At 38.2% G+C, this 13,798-nt stretch overlaps 1 protein-coding gene across 1 annotated transcript in view; it reads right to left on the reverse strand.

Annotated features, from left to right (window-relative positions):
- Window positions 1-13,798, reverse strand: part of LOC109081318 (tyrosine-protein phosphatase non-receptor type 18-like) — a 35,552-nt gene that overhangs the window by 8,520 nt on the left and 13,234 nt on the right. Inside the window, exons 10-12 of the mRNA XM_042729358.1 lie at window positions 8,925-9,002; window positions 8,629-8,706; window positions 7,187-7,278 (exon numbers count right to left, since the gene is read on the reverse strand). Coding sequence (XP_042585292.1) covers window positions 7,187-7,278; window positions 8,629-8,706; window positions 8,925-9,002 — 248 coding nt within the window. The remainder of the gene's footprint in view (window positions 1-7,186; window positions 7,279-8,628; window positions 8,707-8,924; window positions 9,003-13,798) is intronic.

The raw sequence follows: 13,798 nt of genomic DNA on the forward strand, positions 1-13,798 counted from the left end.
CTTGCCAAGTCAAGGGTATGATCTATCCCCATGTGGTCCATCTCGTCTTGAAGACTTCTCAGAACAGCTGCTCTGAACTCTTTAGGTAACACTAACTGGTAAGTTAGAACCTCTCCATCCTGTCTCTTTCGATACAGTATCCCATCTAGAAGCACAAAACCAATCCACACTCTCATCATGAGAGAAAGCTCAGGAAGTTCACCTCCCACGGTGGGAGAAGGTTTCTCTCCAGAGTTCAAGTGAGAAATCATTTGAGAGACAGTTGAGTCAGCACTCTGCTTTTCAATTAGATCCTGAACTGACAGGTGAGGTATGAGTGAAATTCCAAGTTTTTCTTCCTCATAGCTGCTTGGCACGGCACATGAACTCATAGCAAGAGACTGGACTAACACTGCTTGATTATTTGCACCTTCCTCAACCTCTTCAGCCATTGAACAAATCATATGCTTATCACAGATGGCTTCAACCTCATCCTGTGAAAGACTTGTTGTTCCTGGATTTTCTTGATGTAAGGTCAAGAATTTATCAATCCTCTCTTGTTCCTTTCTTGAGACAACATCTGTGGTCACTTCATGAGGACACCTAGATAAGCTATGAGCATCAAGATTAAAGATCAAGATCGTGCAACTTTTCAGTTACAGCCCACTTTAAAGCAAGAAATTTGAGTTTGTGTGCTGGCTAGTGACTCTCACTGAATGACAAACCCCTATCTTTAGGGTGAATGGGTCTGGCTTTGTGTTTTATGTTTCATTGTGTAATCGGATATGGTGTTTGGTCTTGGTGGTGTGACCAAAGATCAAGATCATGGCATGCAAAGACTTTATGCATTGAATTAAGCTTCCTTGTCACTATTTCCTTCCATTCAGGAATCAGCGGTGAGTTATTAAAATTGAAATCAATTTTGGAGTCTTCTGGAGACTTTGTCTGGTTAACAGAAGATGATGTCAACACAGCATTCTGATCTTTGGGCATGACACTCTGAATAGAATTTACTTCAGCCAGCCAAATTCTTGGTGGAAGGTCCACATTGTGCTCTATCTCATTCTTCAGCCCAGTGGGTAAGCAATTACCTTTGGCAGGAAGAGAAATCAAACAACTTGACACCAATATCCCGCCAGGCAAGGATAATGCATGTGGGGCTTCCACAATAACTCATCTGTCATTCACTGGGCTGGACATTCAGATTGACTCTTCAAGAACTACTGTCTTTTCAGCAGGAATAGTTTGAGGGACTCGACAGTTCAAGCTCACCCATGCCAGATTAACTTCCACATCCTGCCTGTGCACGAATTCGAGAACCTGCATAACTGCTTGGTAACCCTGGAGAATAGGCTGGTGATTCAGAGGCTTGGAAGATGTATATTCAGAATACAGGGAGTTCACGGTGTTAGTGCCTATGAGCACTTGAGCATTAGGTCTGCTATCTGGGATGATTAATGCGAGGGTCTGCACATCTATATCTGATCCCACAAACTCCTTTGGGAAGGTTATTGATGTTTCAGTATAACCCAAGTAAGGAACTTGACAGCCATTTGCACCTTCAATCTCAAGCAAGTGGTGCAAGGGTTGTATGGCTTGATTTGTAAAAACATCCTGATAAAATGATAAAGCAAAGGTGGTCACCTGTTACACAGTGTCAAGCAGACAATTAATCTCTTTATTAGCAATCACCGCTCTTGCAGTGCATTTAGTTCCTACAAGACCAGATGGGAGTCTTAAACAACATTTGTGTTCAGGAGTGGCATCCTCATCAGCAGGAGTAGATATCACAAAGTTGTCTGTGGGACTGATTTCTCCAGTTCCTCTTTGTCCCACAAAAGGAACTGAAGTTATTTTAAATCTTTGGAATCTGGAGCTTTGTTACATCTCTCCCACTGTAACTGCTTTTCTTTTAGCTGGCCCCAAGGAAGGATTTGGACTACCCTCACAGTGAGAGGCTATATGGCCATCCTCCCCACAATTAAAACAATACCAGGGTCGTGGCTTAGCTGGCTTGTTGGGTTGGGGATTGGTACCTTTGTTTATTTTGGGAGAGAATGTCTTGGCTGACCTTGATGGTGCGCTGGGCTCCTTAGACTCTTCACATTTTTTAGATTGTTTCATTGAGGCAATTTGATTTTGTAGCTCAACTACCTGTCGCTTTAATTCCTCCACTTTATCACACTTCTCAGCAGATAACGCAGCACTAATAGAGTGGAGGTTTGAAACCACACGCCTTGGGGGTCCGGAAGAGTGCTTGGCAGTGCCCAAGTGTTCATTTGCACTGCTTTTATAGCTTGCTTATCTTCTTCTGTTCGCAACAGCAGTAGCAAATCTGAGAATGCAGGTGGATTTTTCCTTTTCTGCTCTAGCTGAAGCTCAGTTATTATAGCATTGTTCCAGCACCCCCTGCAAAATTGTTTTAGCAAGTACCAATGGCGTTCCGTTACAGAAACACTGCCTCTCTTAATGGCTGTGCCCAGGACCTTTTGCAATCTGTGCAAGAACTGTGATGGTTTCTCACCAGCATTTTGAAATGTGCTCATAAACTTTGCAAAGAGCTTATCTCCATCCTCCACCATACCAAATGCTGAGTCTAGAAGCTCAAGATAATTACAAGGAGGGGATTATGGACTTTCACAATATAAGATGCAGGTGGGAGAAGACTGTAACTCATTAGCTGAGTATGAGGGCTTTCCTGAGAAAGGTCTCAAGAGCATTGAAGCAAGGGAATGTTGAAGGAGTATCTTCACTTCTCACAATATGCTCAACAACTAATCGCTGCACTTCAGCTGGAGTCACATCACTCACTGTTACTCTCAGTGGTGTGCTCACATCAGCATTGGACCTTGAAGATGATGTACTAAACTGTGGCAAAGTATTTTTAGTTTTTGGCTGAAAGATGATTGACTCATTGGAGGGTGTTTATTTGTTTATTTGTTTGTTTATCTGTATCTCTCCCAGTCTGTGGGAGAGATACAGCAGAGGCTGTAAGTTTAGATTCAAGATTCAAGATTTTTATTTGTCACATACACAATTATATAGAGAATATATAACCAGCAATGAAATGTGAGTCAGGTCCACTCAATGGACAGTGCAATTATTAAAGAATAAAACACAGAGGAAAATATACATAAATATAGGTATGAAAAAAATTAAATAAAAGTAAACAATAAAAATAAAAGAATAAAAGATAATAAAAAAGTATACTGTAGAATTAAACATAGAATAGAAAATAAAATCTGCATGAAAGTATACTGTATTCTTAAATATTAACATACACAGGAATGTACAAGAGGTGAGTGTGCATATGTGCATTATACTGTAGTCTTAAATATTAAGATACACAGGAATGTACAAGGGGCGAATGTGCAAACAGGTTGTGACACCGTCAATATGTCAGTATGAGGTAGAGAATGATGAATATCTTACTGATTAAGTGATTATTAAGTGAAATCATTTTGATGGTTTTGAGTTTAGGAGCCTGATGGCCTGGGGGAAGAAACTCCTCCTAAGTCTCAGTTTTTGCCATCAGGCTACGGAAGCGCTTACCAGATGGCAGCAAAGTGAAAAGACCGTTGGTAGGGTGGTTTGAGTCCTTGATGATTTTAACAGCTCTGCTTTTGCAGCGTTTAAGGTAGATGTCCTGCAGTGAGGGGAGAGGAGACCCTGAGATGCGCTCAGCTAAGCGCACAACTCTCTGCAGGGCTTTGCAGTCTTGACTGGAGCTGTTCCCATACCACACTGATATACACTGAGTCAATACACTTTCCATGGCCCCTGAATAGAAAGTTTTCAGGATTGTAGGCGAAACCCTGAATTTTCTCAGCTGTCGCAGATGGTACAGTCTTTGCCTGTCTTTATTAACCTGTGTTTGAATGTGGGTAGTCCAAGTCAGGTCCTCGGAGATGTTTACACCTAGGTACTTGAAGCTGCTCACCCTCTCCACAGGGGTCCCGCTGATCATAAGAGGGGTATAGGGCTGCTGCTGTCTCTTTCTGAAGTCCATAATCAGCTCTTTAGTTTTACTCACATTCATAGAGAGACAATTGTCCTGGCACCATAATGTGAGTTTTTTCTACCCCATCCAAGTATGCGGCTTCATTATTGTTGGAAATGAGTCCCAGAACCACAGTATCATCAGCAAATTTGATTTTAAAATTTGAGAATAGATGTGGAGCTGTGGGAAGACACGCAGTCATGTGTGTAGAGAGAGTAGAGCAGGGGACTCAGGACACAGCCCTGTTTAGCCAACTTGTGCTGCAAAAGCTCTTCCATCGGCTTGCCTGTTACTTTTGAAATTGCTCGTAGCCCTTCTGTGAAAGTGTGGGTTGCACTGCTGCTTGCTGCCGGTGTATAAGGGACTTAATACTGTAAGTAACATCAGATGAGGTAGGGCTCTAAAAGGTACTGGGAAGAGCAGGCTGTAATGATTGCGTCGCTGAGTTGTGCCTGAATTCAACGATAAGTTGTCTTTGAAACTCTGTCTTAGGATCATCAATACAGATGTATCGTTCAATTGAGCCATAATCTGCCAGGTGTTTTTTTGATTATGGTTGATGAAAGTGATAATAAAAAATTATCATTAGATTTATTCTTAGATTTATTATGTGATTTAAATATTTTAATATTTATTTTTATATTTATTGATCTAAAACAGAAAAAGTTTACTCTGATTTAATGTATGACAGTAAAGAAATAAAAGTTTTTGTGTTTTTTTTTCTGAAGTGTATGTAAATATCTGGTTTCAGCTGTATATGTATGTATATAAACACCAGCTGGTTATTTACTAGAAGAAATGGCCAATGTTAAAGAAGAGAAAAAAATAATATACAGTTGTATAACAGGGGTAAAAAAACAGTATACCGGTATCACAGTGTACAAATGTCAGATTGTTCAACAAATACAAAACCCTACAGGTGCACCTTGTAAACACTAAATATATCTATAATTATGTAAGATCAGTTTGGTAATTCTTACCCATCTATGAAATTTGTAACTCACAAAAATCACAATGTAAATCAATTAAGTTTCACAAAGTCAACCAAGACCCAATCCAATGAAATCTTAGTTTCTTCCACAGTCAAATTGTGTCAAATCAAATAGTTCCTTTCTTTAGTCTCTTTAACTTCAAAAATCAGTTTGTTTTGTTTTCCATCAGTCAGTGGGAAAAAAAGTTCAACAATAAATCCGTGCCACGTAGTTGGGCATTAAAAAAAAAAAAAAAAAAAGAAGTAGGTCCCTTATACCAGTGGTTCTCAACCACATTCCTGGAGGACCCCCATCACTGCACATTTTGCATGTCTCCTTAATCAAACACACCTGATTTAGGTCACCTGCTCATTAGTAGAGATTCACAGACTTGAAATGGGTGTGTCAGACAAAAGAGACATGCAAAATGTGCAGTGATGGGGGTCCTCCAGGAATGTGGTTGAGAACCACTGCCTTAGACAGTCCAGAAAGAGAATTTCCCCGTATTTTCAACCATGAAGATGAAAAGAAACAGAGTTAACAATAACAAGTAAGCTGAGATCCCACCTCATATGGCAGAAAAATGGTAGTTTTACAATGAGAAGCTTATTCTGTCAATTGAGTGTTCAGATCCGTGGGGGCTCGCCATCAACTGATTTCTAGAACTTTCAGTTCCACCGCAACAAAAACCTGACCAAATCCATGTCAATCAATGATTTTATGAATATTTTGTGACAAATGGTGATCTTCAGTCACACTAATCTGCATCAGCTCTACTCTCCCACCCTTTTACAAAATGGAGGATTCAACTCTCCCTCTGCAGGGGAGCACATTATCGGGAGAGCAGACTTAAAGGGCCAGAACCACTTTTTTTCCACATACATAATGCAATTGAATACAAAGACTCAAATAAATGAAAATCAAATGAAAACTTTTTTTTTTCTCCCAAAAGAAAACACTTCTCTTTCTTTTATGAATTTAAAGAAAAAAATTATAATAAAATGAAATAAATCACTGTTATGTATTGTGTGTTTTATCTTTTTAATTAATTTTCAACTCTTTCTGTGTGACTTAATCACCTGTGCTACATATACTTCAGGTACACTTTGAATATCTTGCATTTAAAGACTAATATTATTCATAAATCATACAATCCTCATCAACAGTGACATTAAAATGCATTTTAGGCTTAATGTTAAGTAGTAGTCTATATAAAGTTTAATTATAATTTTTATATCAGTACTGTAAGTCTCAAGCAATAGGTCAGTAAATATGTTAATAGACTTGAACAATAGTTTGAAATTGTATTTTAAATATATTACCTTTTTTACTAGGGCATGCGCCTAAGACATTTTTTTTTTACTTGGACCAGTAAGAAAGCATCCAAGCAACACAGCAGAGAGTTGTGCGCAAACAAGCATCCACAGAAAACACAAAATAATTCATATTATTACCTGCATTGGTGCATAGTACAAAAATTAGTATCTCAGAAACATATGATCAAGAGAAGAGATCACTAGCATGACAATTACATTGCTAGTTTATAAACCAAAGTGGTTTGTATAAGATTATACTGTGACGTAAGACTACACAGTAGCTCATTCACAGAAAATAGAAAGTTTATCTTCCACATTTTGCTGTGGGCGGCTTGACTACTTTGGTGCATTGTGGGACCACATCTACAGCAACGTCTAATGACTGTCTGTCACATTTGCATTCAATGTTTCTTATGAAAAATGCTACTGACCCAAGGGAACTGCAACGGCAGAACACAGTGACTTACAAATGATTAAATTGCTTGTTTGCTCGGTATAATCTGAGCATTAGCGGAAACAGCGTCCGTGTAAAATATTCACATCTTTAGATCAATCATTATTACAAAAGTCATAGTCATCTGTATGCAAAGCAGAAATGTCACCATGAACAAGTGCCTGTGCAGAGAAATACATATCCAGCTATACGTCGATGACTTATGAGATCAACTCACATTAACTCCAGTTACATGTTAGATGAGAAAAGTTCAAATCGCTCCCTGTGGGGTGCGAGACAGAACCGACAATAACAGCTTGTGAGCATCTTGGGTGAATCCAACTGTGTGACGCACAGAAGTGTAGTTAGCAGATTTGCACAGTTGTCAATTTAAAACTGGCCTCCGGCTGCCACCACTGCTGGTTTTAATCACAGACATCCGCAAACGGGGTTAGAAATGTGGAAATTAGGGTCTGTGTGGTCTTACCGTGTTTCAGGGGGTAGACTGATGCTGCCTAATGATCCTGATTTCAGTGAAGTCTTCGCTGGAACCGCATTGATGTACAGAGAGGCTGAAGTTGAGTTTCCAATATAAAAAACAGAAAAAAACCACAAACAAACTGTGAAATAAGTACACAGTGTGGTAACGCGGCTACACAGAGCGTGTCAACTGTTGAAGGATGCCTATACATTTGCATAGAGGAAGCACACAGCGAGTGTGCTTCCTGCTAAACTGCTTTTTTGAAGCTCACGGCTCCAAGTCTTGAGGAAGTAAAACATGATGTGATGTAAAAAACAGATGTAGTGGTAAAGTGAGTATATTTAAAAAAAAAACACTTGTAGAGGAAAATATAGATACTGTTTCTACCCAAGATGTCAACAAACGGAAATTGTTCTTTTGTCACAGAGAAAACCATTCAACGTACCAACAAGCACAGGGACATTAGTACAGCACGTCATCTAGCACAAGAACATTAGGTAACAACTGATAAACCCACAAATTTCATAATTCTGTTATTACATATTTTGCAAACTATCCTAGTGACTATTGCGTACAATAAAAGTCAGAGAAGCAAAAGCTGTCAAGGCCCTTCAAGGGCAAAAAACACCATCTTGGTCCCATAAGAAAGTAGTTCAATGAGTCATGGCCTACATTTAAAGTCTATGATAGCTCATTATGAGGGGATTCACATCACTCAAGCGCTGAATGTCACTGAATGTATTTTAATGCAAATTTCAGCATTATGACAAAGAGGAAGGTTATCAGTGAATAGCAACTTAAATTTCAGTGTGTTCCTCATTAAAATCTGATGGCCTCATTTTTGACAGCATCACTTTTGTATGGAAAGCAAACAAATATCTCTTTTCTTGTGTTTAGAAAATGATACAGGTTTGGACTGACATGAGAGTAAGAAAATGATGACAAAATTGTAATTTTGGGGAGGTGAAATTACCCTTTAAATTCAATATAATTACACCATTATTCAAAAGTGTGGGGTATGTAAGATTTTTTAAATTCTCTTATGCTCACCATAGTTGCATTTATATAATCAAACATACAGTAAAAACTATAATATTGTGAAATTTTATTATCATTTAAAATATGAATTGTCTATTTGAACATATTTTAAAATTCAATTTATTCCTGTGATCAAAGCTGAATTTTCAGCATCATTACTCCAGTCTTCAGTGTCACATGATCCTTCAGAAATCATTCTAATATGCTGATTTACTGATATACAAGATTCAATGTGAAACCATGGTAATTTTTTTTTTTCATGATTTTTTTTATGAAAACCATGGTACATTTTTTTTCAGGATTATTTTTTGATCAATTTAATAATGCATCCTTGCTGAATAATTTTTTTTTCATATAAAAAAAAAAAATCTTACTGACCTCAAACTTTTGAACAGTTGTTTATGTCTTACCTCTGTATTCTTGTTTTTCATCTCCAAGACCTTCTGAAACATCTGAGCAACCGTATGAAAGACAAATGCATACTGTTCCTGAAGAGATTCACACAAACAAAGCACTTGACATCAGGAATTCACATGCTGTTGTGAAATATGACAGACAAGGCTAAATGGGCCTATACCCATGTGATAAAAACATACACGCTTTGATTATTACTTTAAAGAGAAGAAGCTCGATAACTGTTCAAGAATCCATTCTGTAGATAATTTCCATTGTATGTGCCATGCAAAAAATCACATTCTTATGTTACCTTGGTCTGCACAGCCGAAGGTCTCTGTCTTCTGAGCTCTAACACCAGATCAAATATATTAAAATCCTCCTGTATTTGCTGAGAATAAAAGAAAACATGTTTCATGTGATCACTGTGTATGTGCTAAATAAGTGTGTGTTTGTGTATATATATATATATATGACACCTTTTGCTGCCTTTTTTAACTTTAACTTTTTTTTCTAAATTTAACTTTAAAAATGACATGCTTGGGCTTCCAGTTATGGCCGCCTGAGAGTTTGATGCGGAAATCCTCCTGTATTTGCTGAGAATAAAAGAAAACATGTTTCATGTGATCACTGTGTATGTGCTAAATTAGTGTGTGTTTGTGTATATATATATATATATATGACACCTTTTGCTGCCTTTTTTAGCTTTAACTTTTTTTTCTAAATTTAACTTTAAAAATGACATGCTTGGGCTTCCCGTTATGGCCGCCTGAGAGTTTGACGCAGAAAGTATTGCTCCCACAGAAAATCCTATTTTTATTGGACTAATCTAAGTAAAGCACGATTATGCGCCTATTTTTCTTCTCTCTAAACTGGATAGACATCGTTGAGTGGCTTTTGAAGATGTCTCCTAAGAAACCTGCCGATAACAAGAAAGAAATGACTAACGTTACTGAAGATAGCTCTACGCTAGTGTCAGCTAGTCTGACATCACCTCCAGCGTGGTTTCAAACAGAGCTGGAGAGGGTTTTTTTTGTGAAGATTCAAATCATGATAGACGGGTGTTTGTACGAAATAAGGGACTCAGTAGACAAAGTACATAGTGACCTTCAGGAAACGAGACAAAAACTAAGCGAACTTGAATCACGTCAGGATGGAGCTGAAGGGGCTATTGTGAATATGCACGAAGACTTTACGGAGGTTAAGAAGTACATGGAATGTGAAATGCTTACCCTGAAAGATAAGGTCGATGATCTTGAAAATCGCTCTAGATGGAATAATCTACGTCTCGTGGGTTTCCCTGAAGGGGTTGAAGGGAGAGATGCAGTGTCGTTTACGGAGGAATGGCTCCCTAAAATCATCGGTGTTGATCAGGAGGGCCCATTTGAAATTGAGCAGGCCCACCGTACACTTCAGCATCGGCCAGCAGAGCACGAAAGACCGAGAGCCATCGTGATTAAACTACTTCGCTCCAAAGATACAGTCTCAATAATGAATGCAGCGCTGGAGAAAAAGGATCTCCTATACGGCAATTCTAAAATTATTTCAACAACCTTCTATATAAGAAGAAACAGTCGTTTACTTCTCTTAGAAGACAGCTCCGGGACCACAATATCTTCTACAGCAGGGGTCAGCAACCTTTTCAGCATGACGTGCCATTTTTAATTTTTCTGATTAATAACCACTGTGCCAACACCCCCCCCCACCCAATGCATTCTGTATTATACAGAAAGCATTAATGCTTTGTACAGTACATACACATTTTTAAATGATATGATTAAAAAAACAATAGGCCTATTTGATTTTCATGCAAATACTTTCTTAAGATTTTTTTTTAAGTTTTCAAAAGTTTCTTGAATAACAGATATACAGTGTGACCGCATTGAACATCACTATGTGTGTGTGTGTGTGTGTGTGAGACGATGCCAATGCATTAAAACCGTTAAGTTTAATATTAATTCGCTGCTTTAATTGATGCGCGCGCACACACACCACTGGCACACAGATCTGAGATCGCGCACAGATCTGAGATCTGGCTACTTTGCTACGCTATTTCCTTAGCGTTCTTTCTATTATAGGCTACTGTTCGAGATTGTTTTGATGAGTCATTGTTGCGGTATGTGTTAGGCTATGTTTGCCACTGTTTATTTTTTCTTTTTCTTTAAATGATACCTGATAGAGATAAATATAAATATCTGTCCTGAAATATTAATGGTATTAATAACAACCTAAAGAGAAAGAAAGTATAATTGTTTTTAAAGAAAAACAAGACAGACATTGCTCTCTTACAAGAGACCCATATGACTGAGGTTGACCATTGTAAGTTGTCATGGCAGTGGCCAGGACAAGTGTTTTTTGCCTCATATAGCTCACACAAGAGGGGTTGCTATTTTAATAAATCATGTACATGGTTAAAGACAGCTATGGAAGATATATCATTTTAAAAGGACATATTGCTTCTGAGATGGTCACAATGGTAAATGTTTAAGGCCCCAATCAAGATGACCCTGAATTTTTTCATAACTTACACTTTAAACTTCCCCTACCCTGTACAATCGTTGGGGGTGACTTTAACTTAGTCCTAGATCCAGCAGATAGATCACCCTTTAAATGTTCCCCCTTAACCCCATCAGCAAGGGCTGTGAAGCACATAATGGCTAAATTGGAACTGATTGATATCTGGAGGGCTTTGCATAAGACCCAACACAACTTTTCAATTTTTTCTCGACCCCATAAAAGTTTCTCAAGAATAGACTTTTTTCTTCTACATAAAAGACAGGAGCACTTTGTGGACTCGTGTGAATACCTTCCACAAACTTTATCTGCTCACTCACCATTAGTTCTTACAGTTAATGCCCCTACCATTAGAGCACACCCTAAAAGATGGCGATTTAGCAATTATCTTCTTAACAACTCTGGTTTTATAATATCCCTAAATGATAATATAGAACATTTCCTGCTCCTTAATAAGGGCACTGCTTCTTCCGGGGTTGTTTGGGAGTCACTCAAGGCTTACCTAAGGGGAATAATTATAGCATACTCATCTGGCAAAAAGAAAAAATATCAAAATCAACTGAACTTACTTTCAAAAGACATTAAGAAATTGAAACTGGACTGTTCTGCATGTGGAGATGAAAATATGTATATGAGACTAAGATCATTGCAGCTAGAGTATGAAATGTGGTCAACCAAGGAAGCAGAATGTGCCTTTCTTAGATCGGAACAATGTTATTATGAGCAGGGGGACAAAATCGGTAAGTTGCTGGCCTGGCAAATACGAAAAGAAGACTCAGTAAGGTCTACAAATGCAATTTGTCAAACTGATAACTCTATCATTAGAGACCCTAATCTGATCACACAGGAATTTATGCAGTTCTATAAGTTGTTATATGCTTCCCAGGGTACCAATTTGGTGGAAACAAACAGTTTTCTGGATAGATTGGACATATCTTCACTTAGAGAGGGACATTTCCGAGGTCGAAATACAAGAGGCCATGTCATCTTTAGCAGTTGGCAAGTCGCCTGGTATAGATGGCTTTTCCATAGATTTCTTTAAAGCTTTTTTGCCTAAATTAATTGACCCACTGAAGGATATGTATGCTCATTATACAGAGACTCAATGTATACCAGAAACACTAGAGCAAGCTATGATAACCCTTTTACTTAAGCCTGGTAAGGACACCTGTTTATGCGGCTCCTATAGACCGATCTCATTGCTCAATTCAGATATTCGCGAAAATTCTTGCATTAAAGTTGAAAAAAGTAATTTTACAATTGGTACACATCAGACAGGACTTAATCAGAATAGATCTCTAGTTGATAATGTTTGGAGACTTCTAAATGTAATTTTTCTGCCTCTCAGGTGGACATCCCTGTTATTGCTGTTTCTTTAGACGCCGAAAAGGCCTTTGAGCGAGTTGAATGGCCATATCTGCTCTCAGACCTTCAAAAGATGAATTTTGGTCCTAAATTTCTCAGTGTGGTAAAAATGCTCTATAACCACCCAACAGCAGTCATTCAGACCCACACTGAGATCTCCGCTCAGTTTTCCTTGGAGCGAGGCACAAGGCAGGGTTGCCCATTGTCACCTCTTTTATTTGCTCTAGCAATAGAGCCTTTAGCTATTGCAATTCATTCACATGATGCTATTTACGGCTTCACAGTCCTTCAATCTCAGCATTTAATTTCATTGTATGCAGATGATATCGTGCTGTATTTGACAAATATAGATTCTTCTGTACCAGCCTTAGCAACTTTATTACAGGAATGATATCCGGCTATAAAATTAATATGAATAAGAGTATTTCTATGCCTCTCAATATGAGTGCTACTCAACTAGCCCTTGAGAACTTTCCCTTTTCTTGGAGTACAGATAAATTCACATATTTGGGATTACAAATACCCAGGGATCTTTCTTGACTTCATCACTTAAACTATGCCCCCTTACTTTAAAGAGTAGAAGGGGATCTAGATAGGTGGAAATCCCTCCCTATCTCTCTTATTGGCAGAGTAAACTCTATTAAAATGACTGTTCTGCCAAAATTTTTATATCTGTTTCAGACACTCCCTCCTGTGTTGCCAAAGTCTTTCTTTAAGGATCTTCATGGAATTATTTCTAGATTCTTATGGAAAGGTAAAGTGCCATGAGTCAAGTTAAGTGCGCTATTTATGCCATTCCAAAATGGTGGACTTAAGCTACCCAATTTTTGGAGGCACAAATACAGGGTATAGCTCTCTCTGCAACACCTTTTGTCCCTATAAACTGTTTGAAGAAACTGACTTCTAACCCTTTGATTGCTGGTACTTGTAAAATTTGTGAAGATTTGTGCAAAAAGTTGAATTGCAGGCAGACTAATTGTTTAGATCCACTGCATTCTATTATAATTTCTGTCTACCTCCTGTTTTTAAAGATGGTTTTTCTAAACAGTGGTATGATCCAGGCATTCAAACTTTTGACAAGCTTTATGAGGGTGATACACTTATGTCTTTCGAACAACTACAACACAAATACTTTCTCCCTTCTAAATTTTTCTTTAAGTACCTACAGGTTAGACATTATATTCAGACTCAGCAAGGTGGTCGTTTATCGAACCTCTCTCTTTCCCCTCTCAAGGCCATCCTGTTTGACAAAAGAGATCCTAAGGGTTTTATCTCAGTTATCTATGGCAAGTTGCTCCAGGCGATGAC

This window comes from Cyprinus carpio, chromosome B8 (genome assembly GCF_018340385.1).
Source record: "Cyprinus carpio isolate SPL01 chromosome B8, ASM1834038v1, whole genome shotgun sequence".
In the NCBI taxonomy this organism is placed as follows: domain Eukaryota; kingdom Metazoa; phylum Chordata; class Actinopteri; order Cypriniformes; family Cyprinidae; genus Cyprinus; species Cyprinus carpio.